This window comes from Nycticebus coucang, chromosome 10 (genome assembly GCF_027406575.1).
Source record: "Nycticebus coucang isolate mNycCou1 chromosome 10, mNycCou1.pri, whole genome shotgun sequence".
Lineage (NCBI taxonomy): Eukaryota > Metazoa > Chordata > Mammalia > Primates > Lorisidae > Nycticebus > Nycticebus coucang.
The window spans coordinates 93791025-93811903 of NC_069789.1; the positions used below are offsets into that span (position 1 = coordinate 93791025).

The window sequence follows — 20879 nt, forward strand, 5'->3', positions numbered from 1 at the left end:
GGATACGGAGTTCAGCCTCTTAATCTTATAGTTGAGGACACTGAGGCAACAGAAAGGCAGGTGATTTGGTTAGGGTCACACAGCATGTGAAGGACAAAGCTGGGACAGACCCCAGGGTTGTGCGTTCCTGCAGCAGCAGCTCCCCTCACGCGCATTGAGATGAAGACCATTCGGTAGAGTCAGAGCTAGGTTTAAAAAAAAAAAAATCCAGGGCAGTGTTGAGGAACTTGTTAATATCACTGCTGAGCACACTGTTATAAACCCGTCCCTCAGATGCTGGGGTGTCATGGTTTGAAGCATGCTCATTTCAGAAGACGATTTTGCGTTTGCTCACTCGGGAGCTAACTGTATAGGGCTTCTGAGGAGAAACTCACCACCTCCAGTAGTCCCAAGACCTGGAACTACTGTGCATAAGGAATTTGAGGCAGATGTGTTACATTCTGACCTAGCATTCAAGAACTTGGGGAGGGGGGGACTGAAAGAGGAAGCACATGGGTCCCTGCCCTGGGGATGTCCCCCCACAGGGGGCTTGTCCACACCACCCCATCAACCCCTGCCTTCCCCACAGAGTCAGCCACCCCACTCCGACTCCAGCTCCCCTCATTCCTAGAGAGATTCTGCCCAGAGCATCTGCTGCCAAACATGAACCAGCCCTCTGGAGTCCCTTCCCCAGCCAAAGACAGTGGTTATCACCTCACCCGAGTGATGGGGAAAGGAACTCACATTTCCCAACACTTTCTACATACTAGGCACGTAACATATGAGGCCTGACAATTAAGTCTGTGAACTTGCCATCATACACTTACGTTGGCAGCACTGTACAACTCAGTGAGGTAACTGAGTTGTAACCGTGTTACGTCAGTATCTCACAGCTGTGTTCCTGTCGACACGCGGCGGGGTCTTGCTGAGTTGTGTCCATTATTGTTGTGTGTTTGTGTATTGCTGTTGCAAGAAAGTTGGAACTTGAGTTAGAGCAGCAAACAAACCTTAAACTTTACGTTAAACTTGAAGAGTGGATGTGAAATCAGGGACACGTTAGTCCAAGTTTATGAGAATAATGCCATGAATAAAACAGCAGTGTACATATGAATTAAACCCTTTTCCGAAGGAAGAGAAGGCATCGCTAATGAAGAGAGGTCAAGGGCGCTGGAAACAAACAGAACTGACAAAACCATTGCAAAACTTCATCAAATTGTGTGACAAAATTGTCAGCTGACTGTGAGAAGACCAAGTAAACACTGGTAGACAAACAGGGAAATAGTAACTGAAAATCTTGGCATGAGAAGGGTGTGGCTTTCTCTGGCACTGTTGGTGAGGGAGTTTTTAGCAGTAGACAAATAACTGTGTTGGAACACCCCCTTACTCACCAGATCTGGCTCCCAATGACATTTTTCTTTACCTGAAGACAAAGGAAATACTGAAAAGACAATATTTTGATGACATTCAGGGCATCAAGGTAATATGACTATCGCTCCGATGGCCATTCCAGAAAAAGAGTTCCAAAATTGCTCTGAAGGGTGAACTAGGTGCTGGCCTTGGTGCATAGCTTCCCAAAGGGAGGACTTCAAAGGGGACCACAGTGATATTCAGCAATGAGGCAGGTAGCACTTTTTTCTAGGTGCTACTTAATTGTCGGACTTCGTATATCATTTTGTTCATTCTTCCAATAGTACAATGAAGTGAGCATTTTTTGAGAACGCGGAACAAAGAGTTTCAGTCATTTACTAACTTGTTCAAAAATAGAGCCAGCTAGTAAAAGGATTTAGATTTTGAACCTGGGCCCGTCTGTTCTATAAACACTGAAAGAACACTCCAAAAAAACTCATATTCTGGGCGGCACCTATGGCTCCAAGGAGTAGGGTGCTGGCCCCATATACTGGAGGTGGTGGGTTCAAACCCGGCCCTGGCCAAAAAAAAAAAAAAAAAACAAGCTCATATTCTTCCCACTGCTGTGGAATAGCACCCAGAAAACTTGTGTTCTACTCCTGATTTGGCCACCAGCTTTGTGACCTTGGGCAAATTACTTAATCTGCAGTTCTCTTAACTATAAAATGGAAACTACACACCAATACTGAGAACCTCACCAATACTGAGAACCTTACTGCATTATCAAGATATATGAAAATGACACAGATGTTAGGCACGGCCATTAAAACAGAAAAGGCTCTTTTTCCAAGGGGAAGTGCTTGGCTGTCAATAGCAAAATTTAGCAGGTTAATCGTCTCGCCCCTTGATAGTATCTGTTTAATTTTACCCATATGCCCAGGTTATTTTTGCTCTTTTCTCATCTTTTTTGACTCATAGATTTTTTATAATCTTTTACTTTCTTTTCTTAGAGACAGGATCTCATCCCGTTGTCCCGTTGCCCAGGCTGGAGCACAGTGGCATGATAATAGCTCACTGCCGTCTCCATCTCTTGGGCTCCGGGGTCCTTCTACCTGAGCCTCCTGAGTTGCTGGGATTACAGACATGAGCCACCACTCCTGGCTTCTACTTTCATTCATTTTTTCCTGGTGTGTTTGGACATTAGATGGGCTTTTCCTCCTTCGTACCTTACTAAAGAACCAGAATTTTGTGGCTTAATTTTTAAAAGTTTTTTGAGGGAAGAGCCCATTAGCTAAACGTCTTGCTAAAGTGGATCCCTGCCAACTAGGAAGTTTGCAGACATGGCTTCAATAGCTGTGCATCCTCAGCATCTGTAATATTCAATATTCAAGAGCATTTCCATTGCAAGTTACAGAATCAAAGTCAAACAACTTACAAAAAAAGTTATTGGCCCAGGAGATGAAAGCACACGGGCCGACGTGGGCACAGCAAGCTCCAGGTTCTCAGTGATGCAGTAAATGTTCTACTTGTCGTTAGGCATCTCTCCCGTGGCTGCTCTCTGTGTTGGCTTTATGCTCAGGCAAGTTTCTTCCCTCTGATGAAAAAGATGGTTCCTAGGCATGCCTGATCCTCAGAGAGAAGAAGGAAGTAGGAACCTTTCCCATAGCATCCCTGTGGGAGACAGGATCCTAGGATGGCCCTAAGATTTACATGTTGGTGAATGTGCTGTGTAGAATCTCCTTGATTGTGGGAGGAACTGTGACTATGAAGAGCTATCACTCCTGGGCTTTTGTGGTGTTATATGAGAAAGGGAGAGATTACCCCAAGTGGGCCCGACCTGATAAGACAAGTCCTTTAAAAGCAGAATTTTCTGCAGCTGGTTGCCGAAGAGTAAGCCAGAGAGATGCACTCTGGTTGGCCTAGAACAGAGTGAACATTCATGCTGTGAACTGCCTATGGGGGCAGCTGGCAGGAAACTTCAGGTGTCCTCTAGGATCTGAGAGCAGCCTCTGGCCAATAGCAGGAAAATAGGGACTTCATGTCTATAATTGTAATGAAATAAATTTGGCTAACAACCAGTAGAAGAGGATCCTGAGCCTCCAATGAACTTAGGTACCTGAGCAGAGAACCCAGGTTTGCTGTTTCTGCACTTCTGACCTAGCTTACTGTGAGATAATAAATTTGCTTTGTTTTAAGCCACTAATATTGTGAGAGTTTATTTTAGAGCAATAGAAAACTAACACGACTTATGAAAACCCCAATGTACATGTTAGGATCCTTTGGTTGCAAGCAACAGAAGCCAACTCTGGATAACTTAAGCAAAAAGTAAATTTATTGGAAGAATTTTTTTATAACCATGAAATATGAGCAGCTCCTAGGATCGATCCAAGCAGGAGAAACAGAGGGTACATTCAAGTCGTGTTTTACTCTTTTAAGCTTGAAATTCCAGTGAGAAAGCAGCTGATTGACTTTACCTAATGGCCTCATCAAACCTATAACCAATGGAGAATAGCTGGTTCTTCAAAGCAAACTTGTTGCTATTGCCAGAAGATATGGGTATCAATGCTGGGCCTGCAAATGCTCCTTGCATTGATGTGCTTTTCCCCAAGTCGGTTATTAATACAAGGGCTGGGAGGACAGAGGACTCTGACTGGCCAGGGCTGGGTCATGTGACCATCCCTGGGCGCAGTGAGACTGTGGGTTGGCCCCACCTGTACCATATGGTCTGGCCAGGATTAATATGAATGGAGGGGGGAAAGGAAGGTATGCTGGGTGTAAGAAATATATCGTGTCTAGTATAGCATCCCAGTTACCGGGAATCAGCACCTCGGATGCAGTCTGAACTCTGACACCAGCTAATTCTATGATCTTCAGCAAGTCACTTTACCTTTCTAGGTCTCCATTCTCTTGTTTGCAGAATAAGGGGTTAAATTAAATGATTTCCAGTCCCTATCTAACTGGGCAAAAGTGTATGACTCAACATTAAACACTTCACACAAAGGCATACGTAACTGATACAGCTTTGTATCTATTTCTCAAGGGCATTCGCTTCTGAATGGAAGAAAAGGGTTTCAGCCAATGGTGTTGTGGGAAATGTTTAAATAAACCCAGGAGAAGGGTTTCAGTCAGTGTGTGCCGGAAGGGCAGGAGTGAACCCCTCTGTGCAGCGTTGGCTCCCACCTCAGGCAATTGCAAGCCACCAGGGGTTTAACAATCAGCTTGAAAAACTGCTGAAAATTTAGTAGTTGGTTCTCACAGGCTGGTATGAGCAGCTCTAGCGCATGGCTAATTATAGCTAAAAGAATGACTCTTTCAGGGCGCCAGTCCCATATGCCGGAGGTGGCGGGTTCAAACCCAGCCCTGGCCAAAAACCACAAAAAAAAAAAAAAAAAAAGAATGACTCTTTCAGTGTGTATTTCAGGATATTAGTGAGTGGGCAGAGAAGGTGTGCTTCAGTCATCTGAAATCCTTCCTCACCCCAGCGAAATCACATTCTATAAGCAGTCTTATGGTGGGCCAAACTCAAAGCCAGCCAAACTCAGCTCCGATAACATCTGGCAGTTAGTGATAAGGAAGTTTCCTCAGCCTCCAGTCCTGGCCAGCAGGAGCTCGTTTAGGCTCTGCTCCTTCCTCCAGCTTTGGTGAGACAAGAAGGAGGCATGGAACCCACTGACTCTGTCAGAGCCGTGACTGTGGCTCTATGTGCAGGAGGCATGGCCTCCTTGTCCTAAATTTAGTATCTTGGAAGGCAGGTCCGACCTGGGACAGTTGCTAAAGGCACACTAGGCCGTCTCCTCAAACCCACCCCCTCCCATCCCTCTTCATACCAGTAGTTGGGATCATGGTCCTCATTCATTCAGTAAACTTTGATGGAGCGCTTTGTATGCGCTAGGCCCTGTACTCAGCTCCAGGCATTCAATCACCTACGTAGGAGTGTCCAACTCGCAGCCCCACAGACCACAGACTGATTTTGGGTGGACTTTTATTGCATATCTGTCAGGTACCATGAAAGTATACACGGACCAGACTTTTTTTGCTAATCAGCTTTTGTTAGTGTTTGTGTATTTAATGTGCAGGGGACCATGAGGGGCTGAATTTCCCAGAAGGGAATTAAGTTTTCTTGTCCTCTGCTCTCTGCTTTATCTGGCTTTTGTGCAAGGAATTAATTGTCCTCTCTTTTTGTTTCTCTCTTTCTTTCTCTCTCTCTTCCTCTCTCTCTCTCTCTCTTTTTATTTTTGTTTTCTATTTTTTTTTTCTTTTGAGACAGCGTCTTACTTTGTCATCCTCGGTAGAGAGCCATGGCATCATAGTTTACAGCAACCTCAAACTCCTCTGCTCAAGCGATCCTCTTGCCTCAGTTTTTCTATTTTTAGTAAAGAGGGGGTCTCGCTCTTACTCAGTCTGGTCTTGAACTCCCAAGCTCAAGCAATCCACCTGCCGTGGCCTCCCAGAGTGCTAGGATTACAGTGTGAGCCATCACACCCTCTCTTTCTTGTGTTACTGATGTCCTGGACATTATAGATTACAAAATGAGTAAGACCCCATCCATGCAATGGTTTTTAGTATATTCACCATATTTCACACCATCACCGCTATCACATTTTCATCATTCCTCCAAAGAAACCTCATATTTATTAGCAGGAGGTCACAATTCTCCACTCTCCCAGCCCCTGGCAACCATGAATCTACTTTCTATCATTGCAGATTTGCCTGCTCTGGACATTTCAAATTAATGGAATTGTACAATCTGTGGGCTTTTGTATCTGACTTGTCAGTGCTCTATTTTCAAGGTTCATCCACATTATAATACGTAATGCACTTCATTCCTTTTTAAGGCTGAATCATATTCCATTGTTTGGATATATCACATTTGTTGATCCATTCCTTGTCTGTGGTCATTTGAATTATTTCTAATTGGGGCTATTCTTAATGAGGTTGCTGTGATGATTCATATCCCAGTTTTTGTGTGAACATAGGTTTTCAGTTCTCCTGACTACATCCCTAGAAGTAGAATTTCTGGGTCCTATGGTAATTCTATGTTTAACTTTTTGAAGAACTGCCACTTATTTTACACAGGGACTTCACCATTTTACATTTTTGCTAACAACACACAATCTCTCCCCATCCTCACCAACACTTGTATCCTCTTTTTTATTTTAGCCATCCTAGTGGGTGTAAAATATAATAGTATCTTACTATTATTTGATTTTTCATTTGATTTTTCATTTCCCTAATGACTAAATGTTGAGCATCTTTTCGTGTGCTTTTCAGCCATTTGTATAACTTATTTGGAAAAATGTCTATAGGCAGCCCCCCCAGCTACAAATGAAACAGGTTTGTTCTTAAGTTGAATTTGTACGTAAGTTAGAACAGGTACATTTACCTATTACCTCCATTTGTAATGAGTTGTACGTAATCAGATGTTTGTAATTTGGGAATTGCTGTATTTAAATCTTTGTCCAATTTTTAATTTTTTTATTATTGAGTGGTAGGGCTTAATTATATGTTTTGAATACTGGACCTTTATCAGTGTGTTATTTGCAAATATTTTATTTCATTTTGTGGGTTATCTTTCTACTTTCTTGATAGAGTTCTTTGATGCACTACAGTTTTTAATTTTAGTGAAGTTTAGTTTACCAATTTTGTCCTTTATTGTTCCATACTTTTGGTGTCCTGGCCATTCTTGTACATTAATTTTTTTTTTTTTTTTGAGATAGAGTCTCACTTTGTGGCCCTTGGTAGAGTGCCATGGCATCATATCTCATAGCAACCTCAAACTCCTGGGCTCAAGTGATTCTCTTGCCTCAGCCTCACGAGTAGCTGGGACTACAGGCACCTGCCACAACACCGGCTATTTTTAGAGACAGGGTCTTGCTCTTGCTCAGGCTGGTCTCAAACCTGTGAGCTCAGGCAATCTACCCACCTTGGCCTTCCAGAGTGCTAAGATTACAGGCATGAGCCACTACACCTGACCCTTGCACATTAATTTTTTTCCATATAAACTTTGGAATCAGATTATCTTGTTCTTAAACTTCTGGTGGTATTTTCAAAAAGATCCATTAATTTAGGGAGAATTGTGGTGTTCATAAGAGGGAGCTTTCTATCAAAGAAGAATGTGCCTTTCTATTTGCCCATGTTCTTTCTGTGTTCTTCAGAAGTGTTTTAAAGCTAGTTTCACACAGATCTCTTTCCATTTTTTATTAAGTTTACTCTGTGAGCGATAGTATTTCCAACTATTGTATGGTTCAAATTCAGGCCAAGTTTAGATCTGCCACCTCAGATCTACTCCAGCTCTGATGTATAGATAAGGACGCTGAAGTCTAGAGCTGTTGAGCCACTTACTCAAGGCCACACAAGTAGATGACAGAGATGTCACTAAAGCCCAGGTAGTCTGTCTCTACATGTAGCCTGTTTCTGAATCCAGAATGCTGTCATTTTACCAACCTCTACACAATATCTGACAGTCCAGGTAAAGGGCAAATGTTCTTCTGTGCCCTGGGAACTCGTATTTGCCTAGAAACAGACTTCGCCTGTCAAGATAGAAATTAGAGAAAAACTAGACAAGAATTTTTTTTTAAAGGAACATTAAAACAATGATGAAATGAGAGAAAAGGCAAAATTCAGACAGACTGGTGCAGACACACACACACGCCCTAACCCTCAGCCCTCCAGAGCTTCCTGCCCGTGAACCGAAAGGGGGAGTGCGCGATTCTGGGCCTGTGGCAGGTGCTCTCTCAGAGCCACAGTCCTCCACTTCCTGAGGAGGCAGCGCCAGAACAAAGCCAGCAGAGACCCCTTTTCTCTTCATCGTGCCAGCCGCAGCTGCCCCCGCCTCTGCCTCCCTGCCCCATCCTGGGAGAAAGGACAAGATGAAGTGGAAGGCATTTGTCATCGCGGCTGTCCTGCAAGCTCAGTTCCCAGGCACAGGTAGGGCGACGCGGCGATGGCGGGAAACTTCTAGAAACTCTGTGTGTATGTATATGGGGGGTGGGGGTGGAGGGGTGCTGAGGTGCTGGGGTCTCCCCCGAATCGAATCCTACCCTCACCAAATCAAGGGGCTGCTGAGTGGGGAGGAGTCCGGGCCTGAGCTGGCACCTGCCCCATCACAGCCAGGTTGGGCATCTGTTCGGTGCCAGCTGCCCCCGGTATAGAATTTTCCAGTGATAAAGAAGAGAGAAAAGTCTGTGTAGGGGAAGGACCAGGAGGAAGGAAGCAGTAGGGTAACTGAGGCAGGCCCAGGGTAGAGAAATGGAGAGGGTATGAAACAGAAGCTGGACGGGATGGAAAACTATCTCCCAGGCCATTTTCACCCGGTGATGAATCTAGTTTCTGTGTCATCATCTTTTACGCCCTGGCTGGCTCTGTCTCTGTCACTCGGCCTCTTTCTTTCTGCTCTTGTCAATAAAGAACATTTGGCCTGAAGGGAGCATTGAGGTGCAGGCTTCCACAGAGCCTTTGTACCCTCATGGCCCAAAGGTCCACGTCTGGGCTCAGCTCTGTCATGGCTGCCCCTGTGCCCCTGGCCAAGGGCAGCCGTATGGTGCACCCATCCTGGGCTCAGTGACTCACCCACCACCCTCACCTCGGTAGTTCTCTCTCTGAGCCAGAAAGCCAGCATTGTGGGCAGAACATAGCGGTCAGATGAGAGGATGCGCCTTGTTAAGTCACCACCACGAGCACCAACCAACCAAAAAGAGAAACTCCTCTCCACCTCGTTCCCGTGGATGTGGATGGGAGCCTGGCTTCTCTGCAAGCCACTAGCTTCTGTCACGTTTTCTAGCCCAGATAACAAGGAAGAAAACAAGTGAAAAGGGGACAAAATGGACTGCTCAGGCATTTGGCATTGTTACAAAAAAACAGGACAAGATGCATTGGGATCTAAAAAAAAAAAAAAACAGGGGAAGTAGTCACAATGTCTTCCCTCCACTTGACAGCTCACCTAAGTGTGGGAGTTTGTTCAGGGATGATATGGGAAGGATAGGAGAGGCTGTCACAGTGGTTCTCAACCTTCCTAATGCCACAGCCCTTTAATACAGTTCCTGTGGGTTGAGACCCACCAGTTGAGAACTGCGGGATCAGCACTTGTGTTCCTACCAGGGACCATGGCACGGCCCTGGCCAGCACCTTGGGGCTTTAGAGGACTGTGTATTCTCAGGGTTTGCTGCAAGATCATAGCTCTCTTCTCAGAAAGGCCTGATGGGGTATGAGTCACACTGTGCTGTGGGGTGAGGGCACCAGAGAAGGCTCGAAGCAGTCTGTCCTTGAGTTCAGGGGACGAGAGGATCCATAAAGCCTGGGGATTCTGGGATTTCAGGGGAAGTAGCTGAGGGCAGACACTTCAGACTCCGGGCTTCGGGCTGGGGACACTGCTCTTGGGAGGTTATTTAGGCTTTTCAGGCCTTTACCTGCAGTCTCCTCACCGGTCTTTGCATTAGGCTTTGGGTAAAGGCAGGGGCAAAGTGTAGTTAGAAAAAAATGAAAGGTGGTGGTGGCTGCCAAGCATGGTAAACAAAACCCCACCCAGCAGACAAGACGAGGGCCATGCCCCATTTCCACAAACAGGACAGCCAAAAACAAGAAACACAAAACTTGACATTGACTGAATTTTTCGCTTTGCAGTATTGCTTACTTTGCCTCTGTGGAGACTGACACTTTAGCTATTTATAGAAAAGGCTAATAGAAAAGCATTTGCAAAATGTCCTAGCCCAGAAACAAGGCACGATAAGGCCAGGGGCGCTCAGAGGGGCCCTACACCAAGGGCTGCCATGGCGTTGTGTTTCCCGACAGTACACCCTCCACAGTTTCCCCTGGAGGGAAGGCTGCAGACAGAACGGGAGTCAAAGTGTCCTCTCTTTTCTTACCCAGTTATATGATGTGTCTCTTAAACCTTTAAAACATCTATTTTTCATTAAGCCTTTTTCCATGTGCATTTCTTCACTTTAGAAATGCTTGTATCATTGATAAAGCCATGAGGACAGGAGGCGGTCTCCTTGAATGAGAGTCTGCCGAGATGGCCAGCAGGCGCCAAGGCCAGAAGCTAAGATAGCACCAGGTATCACCGGTGCATTTCTGCCTGCTAACCCTGCAGCTCCCCAGCACCTACAATGCCCTTTCCCACAATGGCCAAGAAAGAGCCTGGTGGTCAGTGTGGCTTTTGTCTTTTTTCCAGTAAGGAGACAGAAGCAGCTCTGACATGCAGGCCCAGGAGACACAAGGCTCCCAGGGTTGTGAGTGGCTCTGCTTTTAGGAAGGCAGCTGGCTGTGGTGCAAAAAGGCCAATCACAGATGCAATCCCAGCCCTGCCACTTCCGATCTGTGCAACCTTAAGTGGGTTACTTAACCCCTCTGAGCCTCAGTTTTCTCCCCTCTAAAGAACGGGTCCTAATACCTTCCTTGCAGAGATGTGAAGATTAGAAGAGATTGTAAAGTGCCCAACGCATAGTAGCCAGCCAGTAAATGAAAGTTGTGTTTATCATTACCATTATTACAACTTGGACTGTCTTAGTCTCAAAACCCGGAACAGGCGATGGAAACCCAAGGCTGAGTTTCTCAGTTTGCTCTCAACTGTGTTGTAAGGCACCAGTGGGTATTTTCTCCATCTGTGCAACACAGTTCATCCATCTTCTGATTTCTGGACGCACCCATCCTAGCATGGAAACACGGCAGCGATCTCAGTGGTAGGAACAAAGCTTCATCTGGTTGTGGGATGACCATCCACCATTTTAATTTTTTAAAGACACTCTGTATGGGAGTGTTTTCCCAAAATGAAAATGTGTCTGAAAAATATGTAATATAAATAGTCAAGGGGGTGGAAATTAGAAACAAAATCCACCCAGTCATCACTGGTCAGGGTGGCCATAGGATTCTGAGGCCGAATAGTCAGTGTGGGTGCACAGTAACTACAAGCAAACTCCTGGAACACTACGTCTTTGCTAAAATTGGTTGGAGGGGAACTCGAGGCAAGTTTTAAGAGATGCAGCTCAAGTATTTCATTGCTGGCTTTTTTGCCATTGGTTTGTTTTCACCTGCGATGGCTGGCTCGGCTCAGCCCAATGAGCTGCTTAGTTTTTTGACCTTGGCATTTCTCGGACTCACCGGTCCAGGGACCCTGTCTGCTGCTGCTCAGAACCCCCCAGAAACAGTCCTAGGAAGCGCTGGCTTAAGTGCATAACCACAGCTATGAGCATTAAAAAATTCTTTTTATTTTTGCTGTGTTCTTTAAAAAATTATTTAATTTTTATTGAGTATACACTGTTACTTTCTCAAGTCACCCAGCATCGTGTCTTGTCTTTTATTTAGAAGGGTCCAGGCACCATGAGGGAACTCTTTCGGATTAGAGTTGTCCAAATGTGTACTGTGGGAATCGTTTTTGTCCTTGAGCCTTATGTATCTATGAGTCAGCTAAGCTAAGTGATTTTATAAACATCAGGAAGAGTCCAAAATAAATTTATTAGCTCTGCTTGGGTGAAGGCAAGTGCTTATTAATTCTAAAGGGGCGGTGTTCGTCAATTTGAGCAAAAAATAATAATCATGATCATCATAATTAAAGCCGTTATTTGACCTATTGGTTGAAACAAAATGACCACTTTAGTTACTGCATGGACGCGGCCTCTTTCAACGTAAAAAGTGACTCTAAGTTCCCTGAGCAAAAGATGCCCCATCTCGCTCGCAGCTGTGCCCCAGTGCTTAGCATAGTACCTGGCACAGAGTCAAAGTGCAATAAGTATCAGCAGGTATTTGTTGAATGAATTAAAAGGTGGGTGAATGAAGGGAATCTAGATGTTTCCAGAAGATTAAATTAACTTTAAAGGTTTATTTGGGGAGTATATTGAATTAACATTATTTGGACCTTTCCTCTAGAGAATTTAGTATGTGTACTAATAAGGTACTTCAAGAACAAAACAAAGAACAGAAATTAAACTGGCAGACAGACCATTTGAGTGAATAAAATGATTCAAAATAAGTTTCAAGCATGGTTTCAGGCATAATCCTGCCATTATTAAAAATTTGCTCATCAGGCCATGCAAAATTTCTACCAGTAATTTTTTCGATTTACCAGAAAGATAATTTCCTATGTTTCGCCTGACCTGTAACTAGATATAAAGAAATATGTTTCTTTTTCTGATTTAACACTGGGGAAAAGCAGAAAATAAACAAGGTTTCGCTGTTGGAGATTGTTCACTAATGAACTGATAAACTAATGAAAGGCCCCAAGGAGAAAAAGACTTTGTAGATTATAGCATAAATCACAGTATTCGCTCATTCAATTTCTTTAAAATATGGAAATAAAAAAGGGGGGACTACCTAACCAGTATATTCTGGTTTGATCTAGGATACCAAATAAATATTTCAGGTAGCTATCATGTTTTTTTCTTCTCTTAATTTGAAGTATTTTAATTAAAATATCATAAAATCATTGAAGGAAATAAAAATTTTCTTAAAATCATAAAAAGCCAACCCAATAACTTTTTATTTTCACTTCTTTGTATTCTTTTCCAGCATTGTTCATAAACGCATACGTATCTTTAGATATCATTAAAATGATATCTTTTTAATGCTTTTTTCCCTGCTATTTAATAATAAGCCTGTATTTTCATGCTTATCCTTTGTGATTATTTCTAATTGCTATGTATGTAAACTTTCATGGAGTATATGCATCATATTTTCTTCTTTCTTATTTTGGGACATGTCAGGCATATGTCTAAGTTTTGATATCATAACTAATCCTGTTACTTCCTCGGGCAAATCCAGGGCTGACAAAAGATAAGTTAAAAGAGGATTTCACAGTATGCTTTAGACTTTGGGTGAAAAGAATACTATTGAGGAAAGAAAGCGTTTTTTCTGTCTCTCTGTTACCATCTGCTAGTGTCCCGTCTCCTCTGGAGCAGACAGTGTGGTGGAGAGACGGGAGCCTGTGGGGCCAGAAGGATCTGCCCCTAAGCCCCGGTTCCTCCACAGCCTTTCCCTGGCACGAGTTGCCCACCTCAGAGCCCTGTTCTTCCTCTGTAAGATGGCGGCTGTAATGTCTGCCTCCTGAGGGTGCTGGGGAGTGTAGGTACTTGGAAGGCCATAGCCATTAGCATGCATGCCTCATTTTCCCAGTCTACAAAATGGAATTATTTCCCTAATGCAATAAAGGAGGACCCCCAACTAATATGCCTGCTTTTTCTTCCCCTGTCACTACATTGCAGTGTAAACTTGTGCAGAAATTTCTCTGTACGCTTTAGTTTTCTCATCTGCAAGATGAGAATTGGTGAGAGGGTTGAACACCCCTTTTAGCCACAAAATGAATTATGTGTGATCTTGGAATTGGCACGTTTTTAAGAACATTTAATTACCCAGTCCCCTACGCCTACCCTATCCCTGGTGGTATTGGCTCGCGGAATTTGGAACCTAAGCTTCATTCTTCCCTGCTGCTCCAAATACTTTCTTTCATCAAGACTCCCACTTGATCACAATATTTTTAACTCTTGGGTGGGAGTCTCTGTTGTGAAAAATGCGAGATCAGAGGCCAACATTTTCTGGCTCCTATCTTATGCTTGTGTATTGGCTGCAGATTTATTGGAGGCCATACAGAGACTTCTGTTCATGACAACTGACTTGAAGAGAAAGCAAATTGCTGTCTGAAGCAGCCAAATTGCAGTGGTGGAAATGTTAGAAGTTTCAGTTAGGAGTCATCTTTGCTTGCCTGTTATGATCTGTGCCACTCAGCAACTAATTTTCAGACTCAAGGAGAAAAAAATAAATAGAAAGCATCAGAACGAGGACAGGCAGGCCTGGTGCCCGGTCCTGACTACCATCCTCTGAGTGCGCCCTCTCTTTTTATTTGCAAGCTGTTTCTTAATACCCTTGCTTATTCGATCCTCATAACCATGCTAAGGCAAGTGGCAGAAAAAGCACTAGGAATCCCTTGTTATAAATGAAGAAAATGAGACCCAGAGGTGTGGTGACTTGCCTGAGAGCAGAAGCAGCCTCCAGACAGGTTCTCTGAGCCCCAGTTCAGGGCACACACTCTTGAAGCTCCGGTGGCTGCCCCACCACGTCAATACACTAGCATGTGCCAATACACTAGCATGTGCCAATACACTAGCATGCGACTGAATTCTGAAGCAGACTTTTAAAGGTATTCCTCTTTGTAAGCATTTAATACTATTTTCCTCTCAGTGTTTAAGGTAAGAAATAATTAATAATTTTGGCTTAGCAGTTACAGCGCCAGCCACAACACACAGGGGCTGGCAGGTTCAAACCCGGCCTGGGCCAGCTAAACAACAATGACAACTGCAACAAAAAATAGCCGGGCGTTGTGACGGGCACCTGTAGTCCCAGCTACTCAGGAGGCTGAGGCAGGAGAATTGCTTAAGCCCAAGAGTTTGAGGTTGCTGTGAGCTGTGACACCACAGCCCTCTACCGAGGGGGACATAGTGAGACTCTGTCTCAAAAAAAAAGAATAATAATAATAATTAATTATTTTGATGCTGAATATCCTCATGTAATATACATTTTCCTGCTGAGTAGGAAATACTGGATTGTTAATATAGAATTATGTTTTTTTCTCTGACATATTATTGTCAGAGAAAATGTTCTGAACTTACATTTTCTCCCTATCTGATAAATCTGTATCTTCCATTTTACTCTTAAATAAATATCCCTGTTTTGAAGCTTTTCTTGAGGAAATGGGCCCCACTTTGCGGTTCAACCCACTCCTACATGTGCAGCTATACTCATCCACCTGACTTGTGCATTGGTGCAAATAAAAATGTAAATTTAATCATGTTTGAGAGGCTTTGGTGGATATTATCATTTATTCATCATTATAATCAATTATTCATTACTGGATAATTGCCAGTAATGAATCTATTTGGTAAGAATATATCTTCATTCAATATAGAAGGTTATATGTGTATGAGGTTTTCTAAAAGAATAGCACACTGTTACACAGACTGGATTTTTACTAAATCCCTCAGGAGTGGGAGAGTTGTCTTTGAGAGACTAAGGTCCATCACCAATTCGTAATTTCTTATGTCACATTTTAGCCTTGGGTCCATTTGCATCTGCCTACGCTGGGCTCAGGCAGTGTAAACCCGTGTGCTGTTGACTGGAGCAAAGCAAAAGCATGGGAAGAAAGTTGATGTCCAGAGCAAACCGCAGGAAGCCTTGCAGAGCCCAGAGTGCCTGTCCGTGACTCTTAGTGTGGCTGTCCCCAGAGCTGACTGGGCAGAGGGCTGGGGATAGGGGAAGTGTTCAGGTGCTTCAGCGGGACATTTGTGGTGAGTTGTGGGTTTTGCCAAATCACGGGAGTGGGGGAGAGGGCTCGGAATGTTAACCCACACCCCCATTCAGCATGAAGTAAAGCCCTACTTCCCTCTTTCGCTATGGCTATTAGAAAGTTAACTGTGTCTTCCTGTATTTTTCTAGTTCCTCCATGAATGTAGTAGCTCTAAGATATAATGTGAATTAAGGCCCTGAGCTAGACCTGCCCTTTCATCATCAAGGCTGGTAGTGATGGTGAAGATTTGGAGGGACAAAGTGCTACAAGGGAAAGAGCAGAAGAGACAGGCTGGGGGAGACAGCGTGGAGGAGGCTGACTGGCCGGCGCAGCCTACTGAGAGGGAAAGCCATGAACTGGTGGCTGCATCCTGGGAATAGCCTGAGCCCAAGCACTACGGGTTGCAGGTCGGTGTGGGTGCCGGCAACATGCACGCTGTGTGTGACTACCCAGCATGTGTGCGGATGGGGTGTGGGCGAAGGTCCCCAGTGTGCGTGCTGCTCTGTGTTTGTGTATCTGTTCTGGCGCATACATGCAGGTGTGCGTGTAATGGGGGGTGGTACACATATACGCTCACCTGTGTGCTGACGATGTGTGCCTGTGTCTGCAGTATGTGATTTTGTGTGCGCATCTTACTGGTTTTATGTGTGTGGTATGTGTATTTAATGGGAGTTTGGTGGGCAGCAGGACAGCTCCATAGAAGGAAGGACAAATGTTGCTCGAGCTCAGAGCGGGCAATCTGGGCAGCCGGCCGGAGCGGACGTCACTGAGCACGTCCCTGGGAGTCTATGGAGAAGGGAGATGGGGAAACTTCTGTCCACGCTGGAAGGTCTGGGATCATAGAGAAGTGGGAGCAGCTTCTTCACAGCTGCAAAGATAGCTCGGGGTGGTCTGCCTGACTCCCCCAGTGCCCTCTCCTCTCCCGAGTATGCCCTGTACTGTTCCTTCTTTGCACCCTCCTTCCTCCCAATCTCCCCAACTTAGAATGCAGGCGTTCCCCTCCCTTCACCCATGGAAACCTTGTCCACCCCTTAATTCTAAGCTCAGATGTGTGGGAAGCACACAGGCCCACGGCTGACGTTGTTAATAGTATTAAAGTGACAAAAGAGGGTGGAAAATTGTTCTCAGAACTCAGGGTTAAAAACCTGAAACAATATTTCCTTGGGGTGAGCCATTCCCAGAATTGATGCCCAGTACACAAATAGTTTCAGGAACACTTCCTGGCAACCAGAAAATGTTACCAGCTCCCCAAGTTCTCACTAGTTCTTCCTGTGATGGCCACCCTATGTGTTTCAGCCAGAATAGTCCAAACAAATTTGATGCTTTCCTTTCTTCCTGCCTTTAGACTAGATTAGCAAGCAATTCACTAAGGGGGCTCCTGGTGACCTACTTTGGCCATCAAGATAGTTGATATAACCAGACCGATAGTTCTTTTTTTAATATCTGATTATTTAAACCATCTGGCCACTCAACTCAACAGTGAGTAATAATTTGCCATGTTCCTCTCCTGTGCCTCAAGTCAAACAAACAGCTCTGTAGAGGGTTGGAACCAACAAGCATCGACCAGGCCAGTGTCTAGGAGATGAATATTGAGTGATCGCGAGCTCACTAGTAAAAGAAAGTTTCCCTTGTCCTGGAAATCATGATCTCAATTTTTGCAAAAAAAAAAAAAGAAAAGAAAAAATCTGAATTTGCCTTCAGGCCCATTTCTTTATGGTATGGTCTAATTTTCATCATTTTGGGGCCTGTGCTAATTTCCATGCTGAGTTTAATAGCAAAAGAAGTGTATTTTGGGTGGATACCACCCAGGACAGTTTTGAGTTAGGCTGGAGCGTGTCGGAAATTCTCTTTTGATTTCTTCAGAGTTGAGAGAAATCTTTGTCTTTCCTCCCACTTAACTATCAATGCTTCAAAGCCCAGACCTATATAAAATACACAAATGCTTTCTGGACAAAATGAATCTTGTCCGTTTTCTTTGGGTTTTGGTGGGAACAATAAAGATTGAGCTACAAAAGGTTGGCAAAGAGGATTATTCTTTTTCTTTCTATTAAGCATAGAGGCTTCAAAAGAACAGCTCAGAAAGTCAAATAATTGTATCCACCACCGCTCACCCATCCATCTCCCTGCTGACCTGGCCTGTGAAATCCCTTTTTAAAAACTTGGCTAGCTCTCACCTGACCATTGCAAATGCTGTATTGTTAAATGTTCCCATCTATAATTCCACGAGGGAGGCTGCTATAAAGCAAACTCCTTCCATTTCAACGGAGCATCTCATCAGGGAATAGCTCTTTGGGGTGGGAGTCGCGGGGTGCCTCTAATTTTCAAAGCTTTATAATCTCATGTGGAAGAGAGAGCTACTTGGAAACCAGAAATGGACTGTGAATAGAGTGATGGTCTCAAGTTCTTGCAATTCACAAGGGCCGGTGGGGAGGACACAGAAGGGAAGATTTAGAGAGCAGGTTTTAATCTTCATGACAATTTCTTGATTTCGTTGGTTTGGAAAACACATCCATTAGTTGTTAGCCCATTTCTCTAAGCACAAAGTCTCAGACTGGCAGCTGATTTAATTCCTGGCTTGGTTTCAGAAAATTCCCTCAGTCATTTTTAAAGAGCACAAAATGGCTCCTAGGTGCAAAGAGATGAAGGAAAGATTTGTTATTTAGAGTTTTTTTTTTGTTTTTTTTTTTTTTTAATTTGGAATTGAACATATTCTACCAGCATTCAAGTCTGGAGGAATTTTGATAAGAAAAGAAATCCGACTGGCCAATCATTTAAAATGCCGTGTAAACAATGACCATAGGAAAACAATATTGGTTTGCTGGGTCTTTATGGCATCAGAAAAGGGGCCTGGTTTGCTTGGTTCTAGATGTTTTTCCTGCAGAGTCTCTTCAAACCTGTGATCTTTCTCCACCAAATTTGACCCTTGATCATCACCTCGCTCTCCTATTACCTTTTTTCTTTCTTTTTGAAGGTTAAAAGAAATCCTTTTAGAGGGAGTATACAATAAATCATATTTAATGGGATAGTGAATTATATAAATTTGAAATAATGTGATACGAAAATTAAGAAGGTCTTAGTTTATGTGCAATATCCAAAATAATGTCACTATAATTTTATATTAATTTGTGCAAAGTCTTGAGGAATGTGCCTCTCACGTAAAGTGTGACTATCTTATAGTCAGAAATGACTTGTGATATCGTCATGATTAGGCTGGGGTGGAGGTCAGGGATGCTGCCACTGGCTTTTTACCCTCGGTGATAAGAACAGTAGACAGTGCCTCTCTGGGAAGATTTTTCTGTGATCAGAGCAGGGCTGGGCCAATATGTCAGAATCACAGAATATTTGAAATGAAAAGGATCACAGACCCCTTCAAGTTCCACTTATAGATTTTATCAGGGTAGAAATGATAGCCCAGGAGATTAAGAAACTGCTGCGTAGTTAGTGAGGGCAGAGTGAGCACTTGAACCCAAGACTTTTGATTCTTGCCCTAGCCGTCTGTCTTACACCAGGCTGCCCTGCGGTAAGTAAATGGCACTTCTAGAGCTGACCATTTGGGTCTGAGGTGTGTGTGACGAGGCCCCATGTGGGAATAGCCACCACAAAAGAGCTGCAGGTGGCTGGTCCCTGTTAGCTCAGCCTGACTGCCCATAAGGCTGTGGTGGTGGCAAAGTGCCACCTCCACTGGCCAGAGGACAGCCTTCAATTATTTCAGGAGTTGCAAAAAGGCTTTGGATCATCCCTACAGCAAGAACCCCCCCACCCCACCCCCGGACATGTGAAACTTAGTAAATGTAGAATATAATTGTCTTAACACAATAACTAAGAAAATGCCAGGAAGGCTATGTTAACCAGTGTGATGAAAATGTGTCAAACTGTTTATAAAACCAATGTATGGTGCCCCATGACCGCATTAATGTACACAGCTATGATTTAATATTAATAAAAAAAAAAGAACCCCCTCTCCCCCCAGAGAGCTGTTGACCCTGCTGAAGAGCCTCCCTTGGTCTTCCCCAACTCCAGCCATTACAGCCAAGTGGCCAATGTCCTTTAGGTTTTTTTTACCCTATAGTGCCACAGTCCCTGATCTGCCTACGTACAGATTGACAGACTGCCAGGGGGCTCAGGGCCCTTGTGCCTTGCTTCACACAGCTGCTGTCCTGTGGCCTTCTGGAGAAAATGAAGTCTGAATTCCCCCCCAGAGTCCTTTCAGGAACAAGGCAGGTAGGTGGACAGGCAGAAAGAAAGCGATAAACACACACATATCTGCAAATACACATGAGTAAATACAGCCCGAGCACTTTTTGTTTACATAGATGTTCAATAAGTTTAACGAGTGAATGAATCCCTCAAATACCTTATGCTGTTAATACATGTAGGCTTAGAAAATGTCTTATGCTATGTAAATTATACCTCAACGAAGCAGTTTTTAAAACGAAAAATTGTCCGCCACCTACAAGGGCACCTTCACTCACTAGGAGAGGCCCTGAGAAAGTTCTGTGCAAGAAAATATTACAACATTTAAATCTACTCAGGAGACTGTTATTTAAAGGAATGCTGTAGTAAATTATTTAGTATTAGAAAATTCATTTTTTAATTCAATTGTTTTCATTTATTGGATTTCTATAGAATGGACAGATTATATTAAATTTTCACAAAGAGGGATATGCCCAGATTTTCCTGTAAGCTGTTTCCCAATGGATGGGTTGGCAGGCTACGTCTCTAGGTTTTGGAAGAGTTTCCTTTAAAGACTTTCCATAAAGCCCATTGTCAGTGAGATTCCCACTCTCCTACCCTGGTGGCCCATTAATGACGAGGCAGGACAGAGAAATGCCTCTGTGTTGATAAATCAGTGGCATCTCTGATTCTCTGCTGAGACCATCCAGGACTACCGTGACCATAAGGAGGGTGACTCTCTGATCCTAGGCCCTGGCAGACAAACTTGCCTGTAAAAGTGATAGGGTGTCTGTTAGGCCAGACTAGTCAGAGAGAGAAGACTAAAACCACGTGGAGAAAAACAAGTAGTTTTCCTATTAGTGAGAGTGTGTTCTAATAATACATTTCATTGTCAGAAATATTATCAGAGATTAAAAATAAAATACAGATAGTGTAGCCATGCATGAATGAATTCTAGATGTATTTTCTGAGCAAGCACTATCCCAGGCCAGGTGCCACCCTGTGACAGTCACAGCTGCCACTCTCAAAGAACTCACGTCTCTAGAGGAGGATCAATCTGACTGGCAGCAAGGGCTAATGCCTTTCAGGAGGGGCTTGTTTGATGTGTTGTTTA

At 43.9% G+C, this 20879-nt stretch overlaps 1 protein-coding gene across 1 annotated transcript in view; it reads left to right on the plus strand.

Annotated features, from left to right (window-relative positions):
- Positions 1-8096: 8096 nt before the first annotated feature.
- Positions 8097-20879, plus strand: part of CD247 (CD247 molecule) — an 86755-nt gene continuing 73972 nt past the window's right edge. The window contains exon 1 of the mRNA XM_053607680.1: positions 8097-8253. Coding sequence (XP_053463655.1) covers positions 8196-8253 — 58 coding nt within the window. The 5' untranslated portion in view covers positions 8097-8195. The remainder of the gene's footprint in view (positions 8254-20879) is intronic.